Raw genomic sequence first — 17,554 nt, forward strand, 5'->3', positions numbered from 1 at the left:
ATAATTCCTTTTGCTCGTTTACATTTAAGAGCTCTCCAGTTGTGCATGCACAGACAATGGAATGGTGACCATGCAGATCTATCTCAGAGAATAGAGTTAGATCAGTCGTCAAGGGACTCTCTCCCGTGGTGGATTTCTCAGGAACATCTGTCTCAGGGCACATGCTTTCGGAGACCTTCCTGGGTGATCATGACCACAGACGCCAGCCTGCTGGGCTGGGGAGCAGTCTAGAACTCGTTAAAAGCTCAGGGTCTTTGGACTTGGGAGGAGTCTGCTCTTCCCATCAATATCTTGGAGTTGAGGGCAATTTACAATGCTCTATTGGCTTGGCCTCAGTTGTCCTCAGCCCAGTTTATCAGGTTCCAGTCAGACAATATAACCTCTGTGGCTTACATCAATCACCAGGGAGGAATTCAGCGTTCCTTAGCCATAAAGGAGGTTACTCAGGTTCTTCAGTGGGCAGAGACTGCCATCCACATTCCAAGAGTAGACAACTGGGAAGCAGATTTTCTGAGTAGACAGACTTTTCATCCCGGGGAGTGGGAATTCCATCCAGAGGTGTTTTCCAGCTTAGTCCTCAAATGAGGGGTGCCGGAGTTATATCTGATGGTGTCCCATCAGAACACCAATCTTCCAAGGTACGGTTCAAGATCAAGAGATGCACAGGCCATTCTGATTGATGCTCTGGCGGTTCCTTGGATTTTCAGGTTGGCATACCTGTTTCCTCCGTTTGCTCTCCTTCTACGAGTCATTGCTCGTATCAAACAGGAGAGGGCATCAGTGATTCTAATAGCCCCTGCGTGGCCTCGCAGGATTTGGTTTGCAGACCAAGTGGAGATGTCATCTCTCCCACCTTGAAAACTACCTCTGAGGAAGGACCTTCTGATTCAGGGTCCCTTTCTTCATCCAAATCTTGTTTCTCTGAAGCTGACTGCTTGGAGATTGAATGCTTAATTTTATCTAAGCGTGGTTTTTCTGAGTCGTCATTGAGACCATGATTCAGGTTTGCAAGCCTGTTACTAGAAAGATTTAGCATAAGATATGGTGTAAATATCTTTATTGGTGTGAATCCAAGGGCTACTCTTGGAGTAGAATTAGAATTCCTAGAATTTTATATTTTCTTCAGGAAGGCCTGGAGAAGGGATTGTCAGTCAGTACCCTGAAGGGTCAGATTTCTGCTTTATCAGTTTTACTACATAAACGTTTGGTGGATGTGCCAGATGTGCAATCTTTTTGACAGGCCTTGATCAAAATCAGGCCTGTCTTTATATCTGTTGCTCCTCCTTGGAGTCTTTACCTTGTTCTTAAAGTTTTACAGTTGGTTCCGTTTGAGCCGTTGCATTCCATAGACATTAAGTTGTTATCTTGGAATGTTTTGTTTCTTGTTGCTATCTTTTCTGCTCGAAGAGTCTCGGAACTCTCAGCTCTGCAGTGTGATTCCCCTTATCTTTTTTTTCATGCCGATAAGGCGGTTCTTCTTACTAAGTTAGGTTTCCTTCCTAAGGTTGTTTCTAATATAAATGTCAATCAGGAAATTGTTGTTCCTCCCTGTGTCCTAATCCTTCTTCTTCCAAAGAACGTTTGTTACACAATTTGGATGTTGTACGTGCTCTTAAATTCTACTTACAGGCGACTAAGAATTTTTGCCAGTCCTCTGCCCTCTTTGTCTGTTTCTCTGGGAAACGTAAAGATAAGAAAGCTACTGCTACTACTCTTTCTTTTTGGTTACGAAGTATAATTCATTTGGCTTATGAGACTGCTGGACAGCAGCCTCCTGAGAGAATTACGGCTCACTCCACAAGAGCTGTTTCCTCTTCTTGGGCTTTCAAAGATGAAGCTTCTGTGGAACAAATTTGCAAGACTGCAACTTGGTCTTCTATACATACTTTTCCAAATTTTCCAAATTTGATACTTTTGCCTCTGCTTAGGCTTCTTTTGGGAGAAAGGTTCTTCAAGCGGTGGTGCCTTCTGTTTAGGACTGCCTGTCTTGTCCCTCCCTATTTATCCATTTCCTCTAGCTTGGGTATTGGTTCCCAACAGTAATTACTCAAGCTGTTGACTCACCATATCTTAGGAAAGAAAAACAAAATGTATGCTTACCTGATACATTTTTTTCTTTCCGGATATGGTGAGTTCACGGCCCTACCCTATATTTTAAGACAGTTGTTCTTTTGACTATAACCCCAGGCACCTCTACACCTTGTTACTCCTTTTTCTCCATTTCCCTTTGGTCGAATGACTGGGGGTTGTGGGTAAGGGAATGATACTTAACAGTTTAACTGTGGTGCTCTTTACCTCCTTCTGCTGGCCAGGAGTGATATTCCCAACAGTAATTACTCAAGCCGTGGACTCACCATATCCGGAAATAAATAAATGTATTAGGTAAGCATAAATTTTGTTTTTTAAATTATTTAAGCTTTGTGACATGGTGCATTATCCTACTGGAAGTAATTATCAGAAGATGGGTATACTGTAGTCCTAAAGGGATAGACATGGTCAGCAACAATACTCAGGTAGGCCATGGCATTTAAACAATGCTCAATAGGTACTAAAGGACCCAAAGTGTGCCAAAAATATCCCTCACATCATTACACCACCATCCTGAACCGTTTATACAAGGAAGGATGGATCCATACTTTCATGTTGTTTACACCAAATTCTGACCCTACCATCTGAATGTCGCAGCGGAAATTCCCACTCATCAGACCAGGCAATGTTTTTCCAATTTTCTATTGTCCAATTTTGGTGAGCCTGTGCAAATTGAGCCTCAGTTTCAAGTTCTTAGCTGACAGAAGTGGTGCCGCGGTGTGATCTTCTTCTGCTTTAGCTAATCTGCTTCAAGGTTCGATGTGTTGTGCATTCAGAGATGGTAATCTGCATGCCTTGGTTGTAACGAGTGGTTATTTGAGTTACTGTTGCCTTTCTATCACCTCAAACCAGTCTGCCAATTCTCCTCTGAGCTCTGACATCAACAAGGCATTGTCGTCCACACAACTGCCACTCACTGGATATTTTCTCTTTTTCAGACCATTTTCTGTAAACCCTAGAGATGGTTGTGTGTAAAAATCCCAGTAGATCAACAGTTTTTTAAATACTCAGACCAGCCTGTCTGGCACCAACAACCATGCCACGTTCAAAGTCACTTAAATCCTCTTTCTTCCCCATTCTGATGCTCGGTTTGAAATTCAGCAGGTCATCTTCACCACATCTAGATGCCTAAATCCATTGAATTTCTGCCATGTGATTGGCTAATTAGCAATTTGTGTTACCAAGCAATTGAACAGATGTACCTAATATAGTGGCCGGTGAGTGTATATAGATATATATATATATATGTGTGTGTGTGTATGTTTATATGTGTGTACAGACATATTTATATGTGTATATATGTATTTACAGACATGTATACACATACAAATGCATATGTGCATTGGAGCCCTTTGCAGTTAAGTAGATGAAACCATGTAAAACATAAAAACATATTTATGCAATATTAATATTTAACCCCTTAAGGACCAGACCATTTTTCAATTTCTTACCCTTAACAACCAGGGATATTTTTACATTTCTGCAGTGTTTGTGTTTAGCTGTAATTTTCCTCTTTCTCGTTTACATTATTTTCATCATATCTTATAATTTACTATACATTTTTTTAAAAAATATGAGGAAAAAATGGAAAAAAACACACTTTTTCTAACTTTGACCCCCAAAATCTGTAACACATCTAAAACCACCAAAAAACACCCATGCTAAATTTTGTCCTGAGTTTAGAAATACTCATTGTTTACATGTTTGCTTTTTTTTCAAGCTATAGGGCAATAAATACAAGTAGCACTTTGCAATTTCCAAACCACTTTTTTTTTTCAAAATTAGCGATAGTTACATTGTAACACTGATATCTGTCAGGAATCCCTGAATATCCCTTGACATGTATATATTTTTCTTTAGTAAAAATTATACAAGTAAATGAAAGGAGCGCCTCCTTCAAACGAAGGATGGCTTAAATGCGGCGTAGATGAGTATACCCTATTTGAAAGTTACAGATAGTATACTGAAAAACTTAGAGATGTGCAATAGGAAAAAAGCATATACTGATTTAAGCGCCTGTTAAATCTATTATAAGAAGTTCATCATAAAATTATACAAAAACAAGAAATATAAGTTGTATCATAGTACCAAAAAGGTAAATAAAAAATAAATAATAAAAAATGGGTATGATTAGACAAAGGGTTGCACAGTAATATAAATTATGTGCAGTGCAATAGTGCCACAAGGTGAACAGAATGCACTAAGATCACAAAAAGTGAGATACAATTGAACAGACAAAGATAATGGGGCCTATTTATCAAAGGTCTTGCGGACCTGATCCAACAGTGCGGATCAGGTCCGCAAGACCTCGCTGAATGCGGAGAGCAATACGATCTCCGTATTCAGCATTGCACCAGCAGCTCGCAAGAGCTGCTGGTGCAACGCGCCCCCTGCAGACTGGCGGCCAATCGTCCGACAGCAGGGGGTGTCAATCAACCCAATCGTACTCGATCGGGTTGAATTTCCGGCGATTCCTGTCCACCTCATCAGAGCAGGCGGACAGGATTATGGAGCAGCGGTCTTTGTGACCGCTGCTTCACAACTGCTGTTTCTGGTGAGTCTGAAGACTCGCCAGAAACACGGGCCCACAAGCTCCGTTCGGAGCTTGATAAATGGGCCCCAATGTAACAGTTTGAGTTACAAATCACTACGTGTAAGAAGGAATCTTATAGAGTAACATGAAAGCAAAAAAGGTTGTGATCAAGGAAGATGTTACAAATCCCTACATGTGAATAAGAGCATTAACCTTAGAGACTCTGATGGTAACTAAGTGATATAGAGTGCTAGAAGTGTGTGATGAGTAGAAAGTGATATTTCGCACAGTAACTTTTACTCGTATCTAGTACCGGATACACATGGTAATATATGTGTCACAGGACATTTTAATAAATCTCCAGTAAATGCAGAACTATCTGTTATGTATTATCTGGTAATACTTTTTTAATTGACAAGTATAAGATATTACAAATATAAAAATGAGTATGGAATTTCTCATAAAACCATATTAAAACATGCTAAAACACAGTGCTAATTTTACATGTAACAGAACTTGTAAATGCTGCAGCAATAAGAGCGTGTGTTAACGGCTCAAAAAAAGCATAACAAATAGTCCAACATATAAGAAAAAAAGTAAAAAATAAAAATGAAAAAGATGAAAAAATCAAAGAAAAAAGTCCAAAAAGTGGAAGAAAATATGGATCCTGCTGAAATAGTTGTAAGATATTCCGGAGGGCAAAGGCTGGTCTGTGATGTGAGGTCAGATGTTGCAACATCCAGATGTCTAAAGGAAATGAAAAAGGAACTGGTGCACCATAAACTGCTGCTAAAACAAAACTTGTAAAGGAAGTGTGCTCACCGTGTATCTCACGCTGGTATGTTGAATAGGCGGTCTGTCAATGCGTTTCAGCCTGGGGGGCCTTTATCAAGACTGTATTGATCTAGGACCATTTGGGTATATTTCATATCACCATTTCACTGCAAAATGCGATCAAATAAAAAAAATTGTTATCTTTTTCACAAACTTTTAAACAAACTTTAGGTTTATCACTGAAATTATTTACAAACAGCTTGTGCAATTATAGCACAAATGGTTGTAAATGCTTCTCTGGGATCCCCTTTGTTCAGAAATAGCAGCTATTTATTACTTTGGCATTACTTTTTGGTAATTAGAAGGCTGCTAAATGCCGCTGCGCACCACACTCGTATTATGCCCTGAACTGAAGTGGTTAATTAGGTAGCTTGTAGGGAGCTTGTAGGATTAATTTTAGCTTTAGTGTAGTGTAGTAGATAACCCAAAGTATTGATCTAGGTCCATTTTGGTATATTTCATGCCAGCATTTCACTACCGAATGCGATCAAATAAAAAAAAGTTATCTTTTTCATAAACTTTTTCACTAACTTTCGGCCAGATTACGAGTTTTTTGTTATGAGCTGTGCAGTGCTAACGAGCAGTTTTTTCTCACCGCTCACTTACCTGCAGCGCTGGTATTACAGGTTTTTATAAACCCGGCGTTAAAAGGCAAGAAGTGAGCGTAGAGCAAAATTTAGCTCCATATCTCACTCCAATACCAGCGCTGCTTAAGTCAGCAGTGAGCTGGTCGTTCGTGCTCGTGCACGATTTCCCCATAGACGTCAATGGGGAGAGCCGGCTGAGAAAAAGTCTAACACCTGCCAAAAAGCAGCGTAAAACTCAGTAACGCATCCCCATTGATTCCTATAGGGAAATAAAAGTTATGTTTACACCTAACACCCTAACATGAACCCCGAGTCTAAACACCCCTAATCTTACACTTATTAACCCCTAATCTGCCTCTCCCAACATCGCCGACACCTACATTATATTTATTAAACCCTAATTTGCCGCTCCGGACATCGCCACCACCTACATTATACTTATTAACCCCTAATCTGCTTCCCCCAACATCGCCGCCACCTACATTATATTTATTAAACCCTAATTTGCCACTCCGGACATCGCCGCAACCTACCTACACTTATTAACACCTAAGCTGCCGCCCCCAACGTCGCAGCCACTATATTAAATGTATTAACCCCTAAATCTAAGTCTAACCCTAACACCCCCTAACTTAAATATAATTTAAAACATCTAAATAAAATTACTATCGTTACCTAAATTATTCCTATTTAAAACGAAATACTTACCTATAAAATAAACCCTAAGATAGCTACAATATAACTAATAGTTACATTGTAGCTAGCTTAGGGTTTATTTTTATTTTACAGGCAAGTTTGTATTTATTTTAACTAGGTAGAATAGTTATTAAATAGTTAACTATTTAATAACTACCTAGCTAAATAAAGACAAATTTACCTGTAAAATAAAACCTAACCTATTTTACACTAACACCTAACACTACACTACAATTAAATAAATTAACTAAATTAAATACAATTAAATAAATTAAATTAGCTAAATCATAAAAAAACAATCAAACACTAAATTACAGAAAATAAAAAACAAATGACAGATCTTTAAACTAATTGCACCTAATCTAATAGCCCTATCAAAATAAAAAAGCCCCCCAAAATTAAAAAAAACCCTAGCTTAGACTAAGCTATCAATAGCCTTTAAAAGGGCCTTTTGCGGGGCATTGCCCCAAAGAAATCAGCTCTTTTACCTGTAAAAAAAATACAAACAATCCCCCCAACAGTAAAACCACCACCACCCACACAACCAACCCCCCAAATAAAAAGCTAACTAAAAAAACCTAAGCTCCCCATTGCCCTGAAAAGGGCATTTGTATGGGCATTGTCCTTAATGGGGCATTTAGCTCTTTTGCAGGCCCAAAATCCCTAACCTAAAAAATAAACCCAACCAATACACCCTTAAAAAAATCCTAACACTAACCCCCGAAGATTCACTTACCGGGAGAAGTCTTCATCTAAGCGGCAAGAAGTCCTCAACGAAGCCGGCAGAAGTGGTCCTCCAGACGGGCAGAAGTCTTCATCCAGACGGCATCTTCTATCTTCATCCTTCCGATGCGGAGCGGCTCCATCTTCAAGACTTCCGGCGCGTAGCATCCTCTTCAAACGATGGCTTCTTCCGAATGAATATCACTTTAAGTGACGTCATCCAAGATGGCGTCCCTTAGATTCCGATTGGCTGATAGAATTCTATTAGCCAATCGGAATTAAGGTAGAAAAAATCCTATTGGCTGATGCAATCAGCCAATAGGATTGAGCTGGCATTCTATAGGCTGTTCCAATCAGCCAATAAAATGTGAGCTCAATCCTATTGGCTGATTGGATTGAATTTCAATCCTATTGGGTGATTCAATCAGCCAATAGGATTTTTTCTACCTTAATTCCGATTGACTGATAGAATTCTATCAGCCAATCGGAATCTAAGGGACCCCATCTTGGATGATGTCACTTAAAGGAAGCTTCATTCTTCAGTCGCAGTCGGATGGAAGAGGATGATCCGCGTCGGATGTCTTCAAGATGGACCCGCTCCGCTCCGGATGGAAGAAGATAGAAGATGCCGCCTGGATGAAGACTTCTGCCCGTCTGGAGGACCACTTCTGCCCGTCTGGAGGACCACTTCTGCCGGCTTCGTTGAGGACTTCTTGCCGCTTGGATGAAGACTCCTCCTGGTGATTTAGCTAATTTAATTTATTTAATTGTATTTAATTTAGTTAATTTATTCAATTGTAGTGTAGTGTTAGGTGTTAGTGTAACTTAGGTTAAGTTTTATTTTACAGGTAAATTTGTATTTATTTTAGCTAGGTAGTTATTAAATAGTTAATAACTATTTAATAAATATTCTACCTAGTTAAAATAAATACAAACTTGCCTATATTGTAGCTAGCTTAGGGTTTATTTTATATGTAAGTATTTAGTTTTAAGTATGAATTATTTAGTTAATGATAGGAATTTTATTTAGATTTTTTTTAAATTATATTTGTTAGGGGGTGTTAGGGTTAGACTTAGATTTGGGGGTTAATACATTTAATATAGTGGCGGCGACGTTGGGGACGGCAGATTAGGGGTTAATAAACATAATGTAGGTTGCGGCGATGTTAGGGGCGGAAGATTATGGGTTAATATTATTTAACTAGTGTTTGCGATGTGGGAGTGCGGTGGTTTAGGGGTTAATATGTTTATTATAGTGGCGGCAATGTCCGGAGTGGCAGATTAGGGGTTACAAAATTTATTTTAGTATTTGCAATGTGGGAGGGCCTCGGTTTAGGGGTTAATAGGTAGTTTATGGGTGTTAGTGTACTTTTTAGCACTTTAGTTATGAGTTTTATGCTACGACGTTGTACCATAAAACTCTTAACTACTGACTTTAGAATGTGTTAGGGATCTTGGAGGTAGAGGGTGTACCGCTCACTTTTTGGCCTCCCAGGACAGACTCGTAATACTGGCACTATGGAAGTCCCATAGAAAAAAGACTTTACGAAGTTTACGTAAGTTGTTTTGCAGTAAGGCCAAAAAAGTATGCAGTGCCCCTAAACCTGCAAGACTCGTAATAGCAGCGGTAGTAAAATGCATCGTTAGGACCTGTTAACGCTGCTTTTTTACCCTAATGCACAACTCGTAATCTAGCCGTTGATTTTTTCACTGAAATTATTTACAAACGGCTTGTGCAATTATGGTACAAATGGTTGTAAATGCTTCTCTGGGATCCCCTTTGTTCAGAAATAGCAGACATATATGGCTTTGGCGTTGCTTTTTGGTAAAAAACACAACACTTGTATTATGCCCTGCAGTTAGGGGATTAATTTGGTAGCTTGTAGGGTTAATATTAGCTTTAGTGTAGAGATCAGCCTCCCACCTGACATATCCCACCCCTGAGCGCTCCTTGACCCCCCCTCAAACAGCTCTTTTCCCTCCCCCACCTCACAATTGTCACTGCCATATTAATTACTGGCAAAAAGTCAGCCAGTACTAAAAGAAAAAGGATTTTTTTTATTTATATTTATTCTGCAGTGTTGGATCCCCCTTAGCCACTGACCCCCCAAAAAGCTCTTTAACGCTCCCCCCTCTACCCATATGCCGCCATCTTGGGTACTGGCAGTACCCAGTTTGATCAAAATGTGGCCTTTTTATTATAAATACCCCATTTTTATGTAGTGTATCTGCCCACCCCCACTACCCTCCCCCTCCCAGATCCCTTTCCCAACACTGATTGTGCTTATTTCCCCCCTCCCTCTTCCTCCCTCTCTTCCCAGACTGTAGATTATTTAATAGCGTGCACATGCGTCCACCCCCCCACCACTGCACGCCCCCTCTCGCGCTCCTGCACACTCTGGCAAAGGACCCGGGAGGACTGGAACTCCCGCCAGTGATGATGCCGCCCACCCACCTCCCTGCTATGGCTCCCACCCACCAACGATCGGCACCACCGCTGTCCAATGCAGAGAGTGTAACTCTGCAAATCTATTTCTACAGTGCCCTCACTCATGGGGCATGCAGAAATAGTGTGATATTGCTATATTTTTTTTATTGAGGATAAATACAAAACAAACAATATCCAAGATATAAGAGCAAATCGTTGAGTGCTAAGACATTTTACAGATAGTATGAGCATTTTTGACATTAAGCGTATGATTTAGATCATATATTTTGTCATTATAGTTCACTCTAAATAAAAACTATAAATGCCCTCAAAGAGAAACAAACAAACCTCATTCTTTTATAATGATAACAGGCAATAAGTCCCCTTATAGTAGCAATTAAGATACAACGCAAAAAAATGAAGGCCACTTTTGGACCCTCTAAACTAAATTTGAACCAAAGAGGGTCTATGAGGGGATATTAGACAGTGGTTACTCACATGTTCCACTAACTATGGTATGAAATACACTTCAAGGGCACCATTTGAACCCTCTAGTCTGTAAATTTAAAAGAGGTAGTCCATAGAACCCTAAAATAGGTAAAATGCAAAGTTTAGACCAAATGAAAAATAGTGGCCATGTATGGACCACCTATGCCGAACTTATGTAATAAAGGGGCTCTAGGGGGTTATATCAAATATAGCATATATATAGGAAAACTACTTACTGGATAAAGGATAAAAGTAACTATAGTGGTCAGGTTGTGGTTTATTGTATAAAAACAGCCTTAGGCCAGGTCTACTTTTAAGGGGACAATATAGTTTTCAAAAGCAAAGATAGGACAACTAGCCCCCTGAGAATCATATATAAAAGGTTTGGGTACTTTTCAGAGAAAAATGTGACCCCTCGTCAGGTGGAGTCATTACGCAACTAGTATAGGACATAATAAGATGACACATAACTGTTTAGTGGAACATATCACAACAAAAATCATAACTTATTTAGTTCTAACCGAGCATAGTAATGAAGCATATATTGTCAAATAATCTGAAGTTTCAAGATATACAGCATAATGGGCTGCTAACATGCTGAATGCGCATAGTTATAACCAGGTATATACCTTTGAAATCATATTAAATGCTTGTGTGCCCTTGTTAGATCTGGTATAAGGTAGTATATAAAGATTTTAAATATAGGCTCAGCTGCCGTTAAATGTGACCGAGGGCTTGTAAATTAACAGTGTAGCTAGATGCTTACACAAAATTACTTTTTTCTCCAGAGTTCCTCCACCAGATTATAGTATCATTAATCCAGAGAAAGTTTGCTGTGTAGGTATGGAGCGCTAATGTCCATGTTTAGCTATGAAACTGGGTGTTACACCTATCAGCATTAGTACAGGTAAGTCCTGAGAGCAGCGTCCTAGCAAAATTTCACCCCACTCCAGCATTTTGGGCTGCCAATATGTGTCTGACACTTCTACCCCACTCTGGCTTTGTAGACAGCAGTATGTTGCAGCGCATATGCCCTAAGCTGGTCTAGTTCGTACTGCTGCACGGATCTTTTAAGCCCTTGTATATCGGGCATCTGGAGAAGTCGCTGCACCCTGCCACAGGGATCTGAGTTGAGAGTCGAGGTAAATGTCTCCAGTGGAGACCTTGAGCGGCATGTTCCAAGGTATCTCCAAAGCTGCAGGGAAGGTCAGCATTTAGAAGATGAACGTTCGTCAACTGTTTTAGGGCCTGGCCAACTGCACAATGTTCTGAGACAAAAGTTGTGGGCATGAACTGCATCTTTGACAGCATCTCCCTCACTTCGCTTACTCTCATGGTCTCTACGAAAGGGATGTGAGACAATGAATCTCTGGATGTCCGGCCACACACAGTGTCTCTCTGTCTCACCAGTGGTCCCAAACTGCTCCCCACTGCGTCCATTTCACCCGCATCATCAGGTAGCAAGGCATTGTTCGATGAAGCAGGTGAGTTTGTTGCTGGGGTGTTAGATCCTTTGGTTGTCGCCAGAGGTACAAATTTAGTGGGAGTCATCTCCTCCTGAGGCTTCATTGGGTGTTCCTGTGTGAAGTCTTGTACCTCAGAGGTGTCCATACTTTCCCATGCTAGCTTCATTTGTGTTATCATGAGGTCAAAACGATCTGACAGCCACTTTTCTAAAGCCGTGACTAAGGATTTTTCTGCAGGCTGCATTTTGTATATTGCAGGGAAGGGGATATAACTCGTATTGGTTATTGGGAAGTGTCCAGCATATATAGCTGTTCGTCCTTTGTCTGCAGGATAGTGGGGAGGGCTAGATGAAGGCTTAGGCCGTTAGAAGGCCTCTGCTACGCACCACATCTATTTAGGTCCCTGGCTGAACTCTAGATAAATAAGTATATTTTTCTGTGCAGTATATCTTGGACTGTAAAATATTATTAAAGAGTGGCTCAGATTGTATGATTTCAGAGCAGTAAATAACGGTTTTATCTGCTTCTATAATCAGCCTTAAAGGAAAGCAGCCATCTTGGTTGCTGCTCCTACACGCCCACGATATCGCTATTTTTAGCAAGATCGTGGCAGAGAGAAGCACAGGACTGCAGCAACGTACAGGGTACGAAGCTGGTCATTAATGGGACACTGAACGCAAATTTTTTCTTTTTTTGAGCATGCAATTTTAAGCAACTTTCTAATTTACTCCTATTATCATTTTTTCTTTGTTCTCTTGTTATCTTTACTTGAAAAAGAAGGCACTTAAGCTTTTTTTTTTTTTTGTTCAGACTCTTGACAGCACTTTTTTTTTTGGAGGAGGAATTTATCCACCAGTCAGCAAGAACAACCCAGGTTGTTCACCAAAAATGGGCCGGCATCTAAACTTACATTCTTGCATTTCAAATAAAGATACCAAGAGAATGAATAAAATTTGATAATAGCAGTAAATTGTAAAGTTGCTTAAAATTTCATGCTCTATCTGAATCACGAAAGAAAAAAATTGGGTTCAGTGTCCCTTTAAGGGGTTAATAAAGTTTTTTTCTGTGTATTTACTGTAAATATTTCACATTCTAATGTTTTGCACATAGCAGAATATGTTCTATGTATTTTTAAATAGATATTTCTATATCTATATCTGTTTATATCTATACCTATAAATAATCATGTATATATAAGTATACAGTACATATATATTTCTATAAAATACCATCAGATATATTTAGAAATATGTATTTATGAATAAATAGAACATGTTGTGCTATGTGAAAAACAACATGTTAGTGCACATGACAATATGAAATCGGGTTTGTAGGGTTAGATTTTTGTCCCATTTTTTGGGGGGAGAATACGTAATCACGCATGCAATATTCTAAGTTCATCCGATTGGAACACATTAAAGGGACATGAAACACACTTTTTTTTCTTTCATGATTCTGATAAAGCTTACAATATTAAATAACAACATTTTACTATTTTTAAATTGTCTTCATCATTTTGATATCTTTGCAGGAGCAGCAGTTTACTACTGGGCGCTAACAGAACACATCTGGTGAGCCAATGATAAAAGGCATATATGTGCAGCAAGGCATCAGCAGCTAGCTCCCTGTAGTGCATTGCTGCTACTGACCTACCTGGGTTTGCTTTTCAACAAAGTATACAGAGAGAACTGAGCATTAAATTGGAAAGTTTAAAATTGCCTTCTTGCATTTTAACAGTACTATCTGTTTAAGAGGAAACTCTTGGAAATCCCATTCACTGTCACTTACTCCCTAACCTAATTTCTCCCAAAATCTCTAGGTTGTCACAAATGTGTTCTTGAGAGAAAATTTTTTTAATTTAAATTTGTTTTTGCAGCTTTCTTTGGAAATGTAACAACGTCAACATTGGGAGTTCATGAAATGAGGATTGGATCCATTATTTACCAAGTTCAGACTGGTGATATAACAAAAGAAAACACAGACATCATTGTAAATTCATCAAATGCCAATTTTACACTCAAATCAGGTATTTCTTATGGCTACTGAACATCACTTATTTTTACACATCTGTATAAATATTGGAGTTTGTTACATTTTTAACAGATTTATTGAAACCTAACAACTACATGTATGAATTTCTTATTCATGAAGGCAAATACTGTTTTATTCTCTATTAAGAAAAAAGAAACAGTACATTAAGAAAATAATAGAAATCTGCATCAATATCAGATTTAGTATTAAAGTGATGGTAAATCCGAGCGTTTAAAAAATTAGGATCTCTACCAATGAGGCGACGTTTCCACCTCTAACCAACAGCCTTGCTAGGATGTCAGATGACACACACGGCTATTGGTTTAGAGGTGGAAACGTCACCTCATTGAAGAAGAGAGCTGTGTCGTGGGCAGCCGGAGCCGCTGACCTTAGCGAGCAGCTGCGGCACAGAAAGGGTGAGGGTGCTCTGATTTACCATCACTTTAATATTAAAGTTAACTCTTATTTTGTTATAACACACATATACATTTAACCCATATAGCGCCAGATTACAAGTTACGTGCTATTTATCACTTTCACTTGCGCGCATACACCGCTGGAAGTAAACTTAGCGAGCATATTACAAGTTGAAAGTAAAATGTTTGCACACAAGCAAAACCAGATTCCTGTTAACTTCAGGACTTCAGATATTACTACTGCATTAACTTCTTTTTCCCATAGACTTTAATGGAGTACATTTAAAAAAAAAAAAAACTCCTACACTAATCGCTTGCCCGTTAACCTGTCACTGCGATAGACTTGCAGTTTTAAAACAGATGGTAATTCTGAATATTTAGCATTCCAATGTACTTCACATAGAAAAAAAATATATTTTTACATATAGATAGGTAAATATATATACAGACATTTTCTACTATTTAAAGAACATTGGAATATAAAATATTTACAGTAAGTACACAGTAAAACATTATAAAATATTAAAATTGAATAAAAATTATTTCTTTTTTGTTTTAAAGTATTTGAGTAGAAATGGCTCCAAATACACACACATATACATATTTAGACACATTATAGCCCTTTCCATTCAAACCCCTTGTCATGTACCATATACCTTAACCCATGTATAAATAATAATACATTTTTTTATAAATCATTTTTATCAAGTAGTGTATATATGAGTGTACCACTTTATTTTAATGTATTTATGTTGTGTTTCTTTCCTAAGATATGGTGAGTCCACGGAATAATCAATTACTAGTGGGGATATCACTCTTGGCCAGCAGGAGGAGGCAAAGAGCACTACAGCAAAGCTGCTATATATGTCACTTCCCTTACCCATAATCCCAAGTCATTCTCTTTGCCTCTAGTGCAAGGAGGAGGTGAAGTAATTAAGTTTCCTGATTAAGATTCTTCTATCAAGATTTTTTTGTTTCAAAGTCAGGGCAGGATTGTGCCTTCCATCAAAATCTGGGTATAGCTGTACTCCACGTTAGTCACTTCAGTAGGGCTGTGGTAGCTTTAAAGCAGTTAGGAACTTGTAATGTGTGCTTTGCTGCGTTTTTCTAACATGTTGCTGCCCTGGTATAGAAAGCCTGAGTAAGTTTACTCCCTCTTTCTTTTTACACAGGTCTTTGTGAGGAGTGGCATCCTCTCATACTTTGTGAGTCGTCTGACTGCCGGACGGCTGGAATGCAGGTAAGTGCCTTTTTGTCTTCTGGGGCTGGGAGACCGGCACTAAAAGGGTTAAAACCTCTCTGCAAGGTTATGTGGGACATATATATCTTGTGTAAAGGATATGTTTGGCAGGATGCAGGCACTTTATGGTGGCAGGAGACTAGGGGTTAATATAGATCCCCCTGATTTTTGGGCTCATATGTTTATATAAAAGGTTCCTAAGGGGTTGAAATTAACTCAGGTTCAAGGATTAGCAGCACTCCAAAAAGTAGAGTTAAAACACAGTCTTTATTCTTAAAGTTAAAAATGCAAAAAATACACACAAGAAATAGTGCAATGCAGCACAGCACAGCACATCAGCAAAAAAGGTTACATGGTTACTTTATGTTTAATGGCGAATACTATCTACAAATATGTGGTACTGCGATGGGGGCGAAGTTTGCGCCCTCATTCGCGAATTTATTTGTGGGATGGTGGGAACTCGGCAGTCTCTACAGCAGTAACAATCCATTTTTTGAAAATATTTGCACATATATGAGATTCATTGATGATCTCATCTTTGTGGTTAAGGGTGACTTCGTCTTTGAGGAATTTTTGAAATATGTCAACAATAATGACCTCAAATTGAAGTTTACTGGGGAGATTCAGGATAAAGAAATACATTTCTTAGACCTTACTTTATATGGCTCAGTAGAAACCAATAGGATCATTACAGATACATTCAGGAAGCCAACATCAGGAAATACGATCTTGCACGCTACCTCTTGTCATCCTAAGCATTTAATTCAATCAATTCCGAAAAGTCAGTTTCTAAGGCTTCGAAGGAACACAAACTCTGATGATTTGTTTAACCATCAAGCCAAAAAACTAACGGACAGACTAATTGCTAGGGGTTATAATCCTGATATATTACATAGGTCATTGGAAGATGTTAAAAGGAATTTTATCCCTTCATTTAGTAAGGGTAAGAAGGATGCTTTTGATAAAGATGTAGTGATATTTTCTACGGAATTTTCCTTGCAGTTCAATGACCTTTGTAATATAATTAAAAAGAACTTACCCATACTTAAAGGGGACAGTGCTTTGGCCAATGTTGTTGACAAGATTAAATTTGTGTCAAAAAAGGCACCTACATTGGGCAAAAAGCTTTCCCCTAGTATGGTTAATGATAATGTCAGAGAGAAAAGTGTACAATGGCTTAATAAGAAAGGGACTTTTAAATGCTTGTCAAGGAACTGTCACACCTGCCAGCATATCTCTATGGGAATAAACTTCAATAGTTATTCAAATAAAGGCAATTTTAAGATTGATCATTATGCCAACTGTGGCACTACATTTGTAGTTTATCTCATAGAATGCTCTTTATGCTCAGAACAGTACGTTGGTCAAACTTCACGTGCCCTCAGGTCTAGAATAGGGGAACATAAAAGAGACATAAAAAACTATAATAAAGATTCCAGTGTAGCAAGACACTTTAATGGCATACATTTTACAGATCAATCCAAGTTCACAGTTAAAGTAATTGATGTAGCCAAAAGACCCATTCGAGGAGGTAATATCAATTCTATCCTTTCCAAAAAAGAGCTCTATTGGATATGGAAGCTTAATACTAGGACACCACATGGCCTCAATAAGGAATGGGATATTAGTTTCTTTGTTGATTCCTAAGCTAGTCCAGGAAAATATATATTTATCTAAACTGATTTCCTTTAAGACCATTGATCTTCTGGTGCTATTGTTCTGTAATCCCCTTTGGTATAGTAGCCAGTGCAAGTGTACATCTAATACCTGCATTTATTGTATATGTTTTCACATTAACAGGTTATTAAGGTATTAGTGATATCCTATCACCCTTTTGTTTGTTCTTATCCCATGATCAGAGGTCTCATAATAATATTATCATCTGTTTTCACATTTTATGATTAATGGTTATGTCTTTTGTAACATCTGTGATTTAAGACATCTGTCGTTGTGACCTACAGACAGACAGTTGCGATGCGCATCATACCATCAACTGTTATAAGAATGGTATTTATAGATATTT

General features: G+C 38.6%; 1 protein-coding gene across 1 annotated transcript in view; it reads left to right on the forward strand.

Annotated features, from left to right (window-relative positions):
- Positions 1-17,554, forward strand: part of LOC128645218 (protein mono-ADP-ribosyltransferase PARP14) — a 285,203-nt gene that overhangs the window by 118,215 nt on the left and 149,434 nt on the right. Inside the window, exon 10 of the mRNA XM_053698043.1 lies at positions 13,721-13,870. Within this exon, the coding sequence (XP_053554018.1) occupies positions 13,721-13,870 (150 nt within the window). The remainder of the gene's footprint in view (positions 1-13,720; positions 13,871-17,554) is intronic.

Source organism: Bombina bombina, chromosome 1 (assembly GCF_027579735.1).
Source record: "Bombina bombina isolate aBomBom1 chromosome 1, aBomBom1.pri, whole genome shotgun sequence".
Taxonomy (NCBI): Eukaryota; Metazoa; Chordata; class Amphibia; order Anura; family Bombinatoridae; genus Bombina; species Bombina bombina.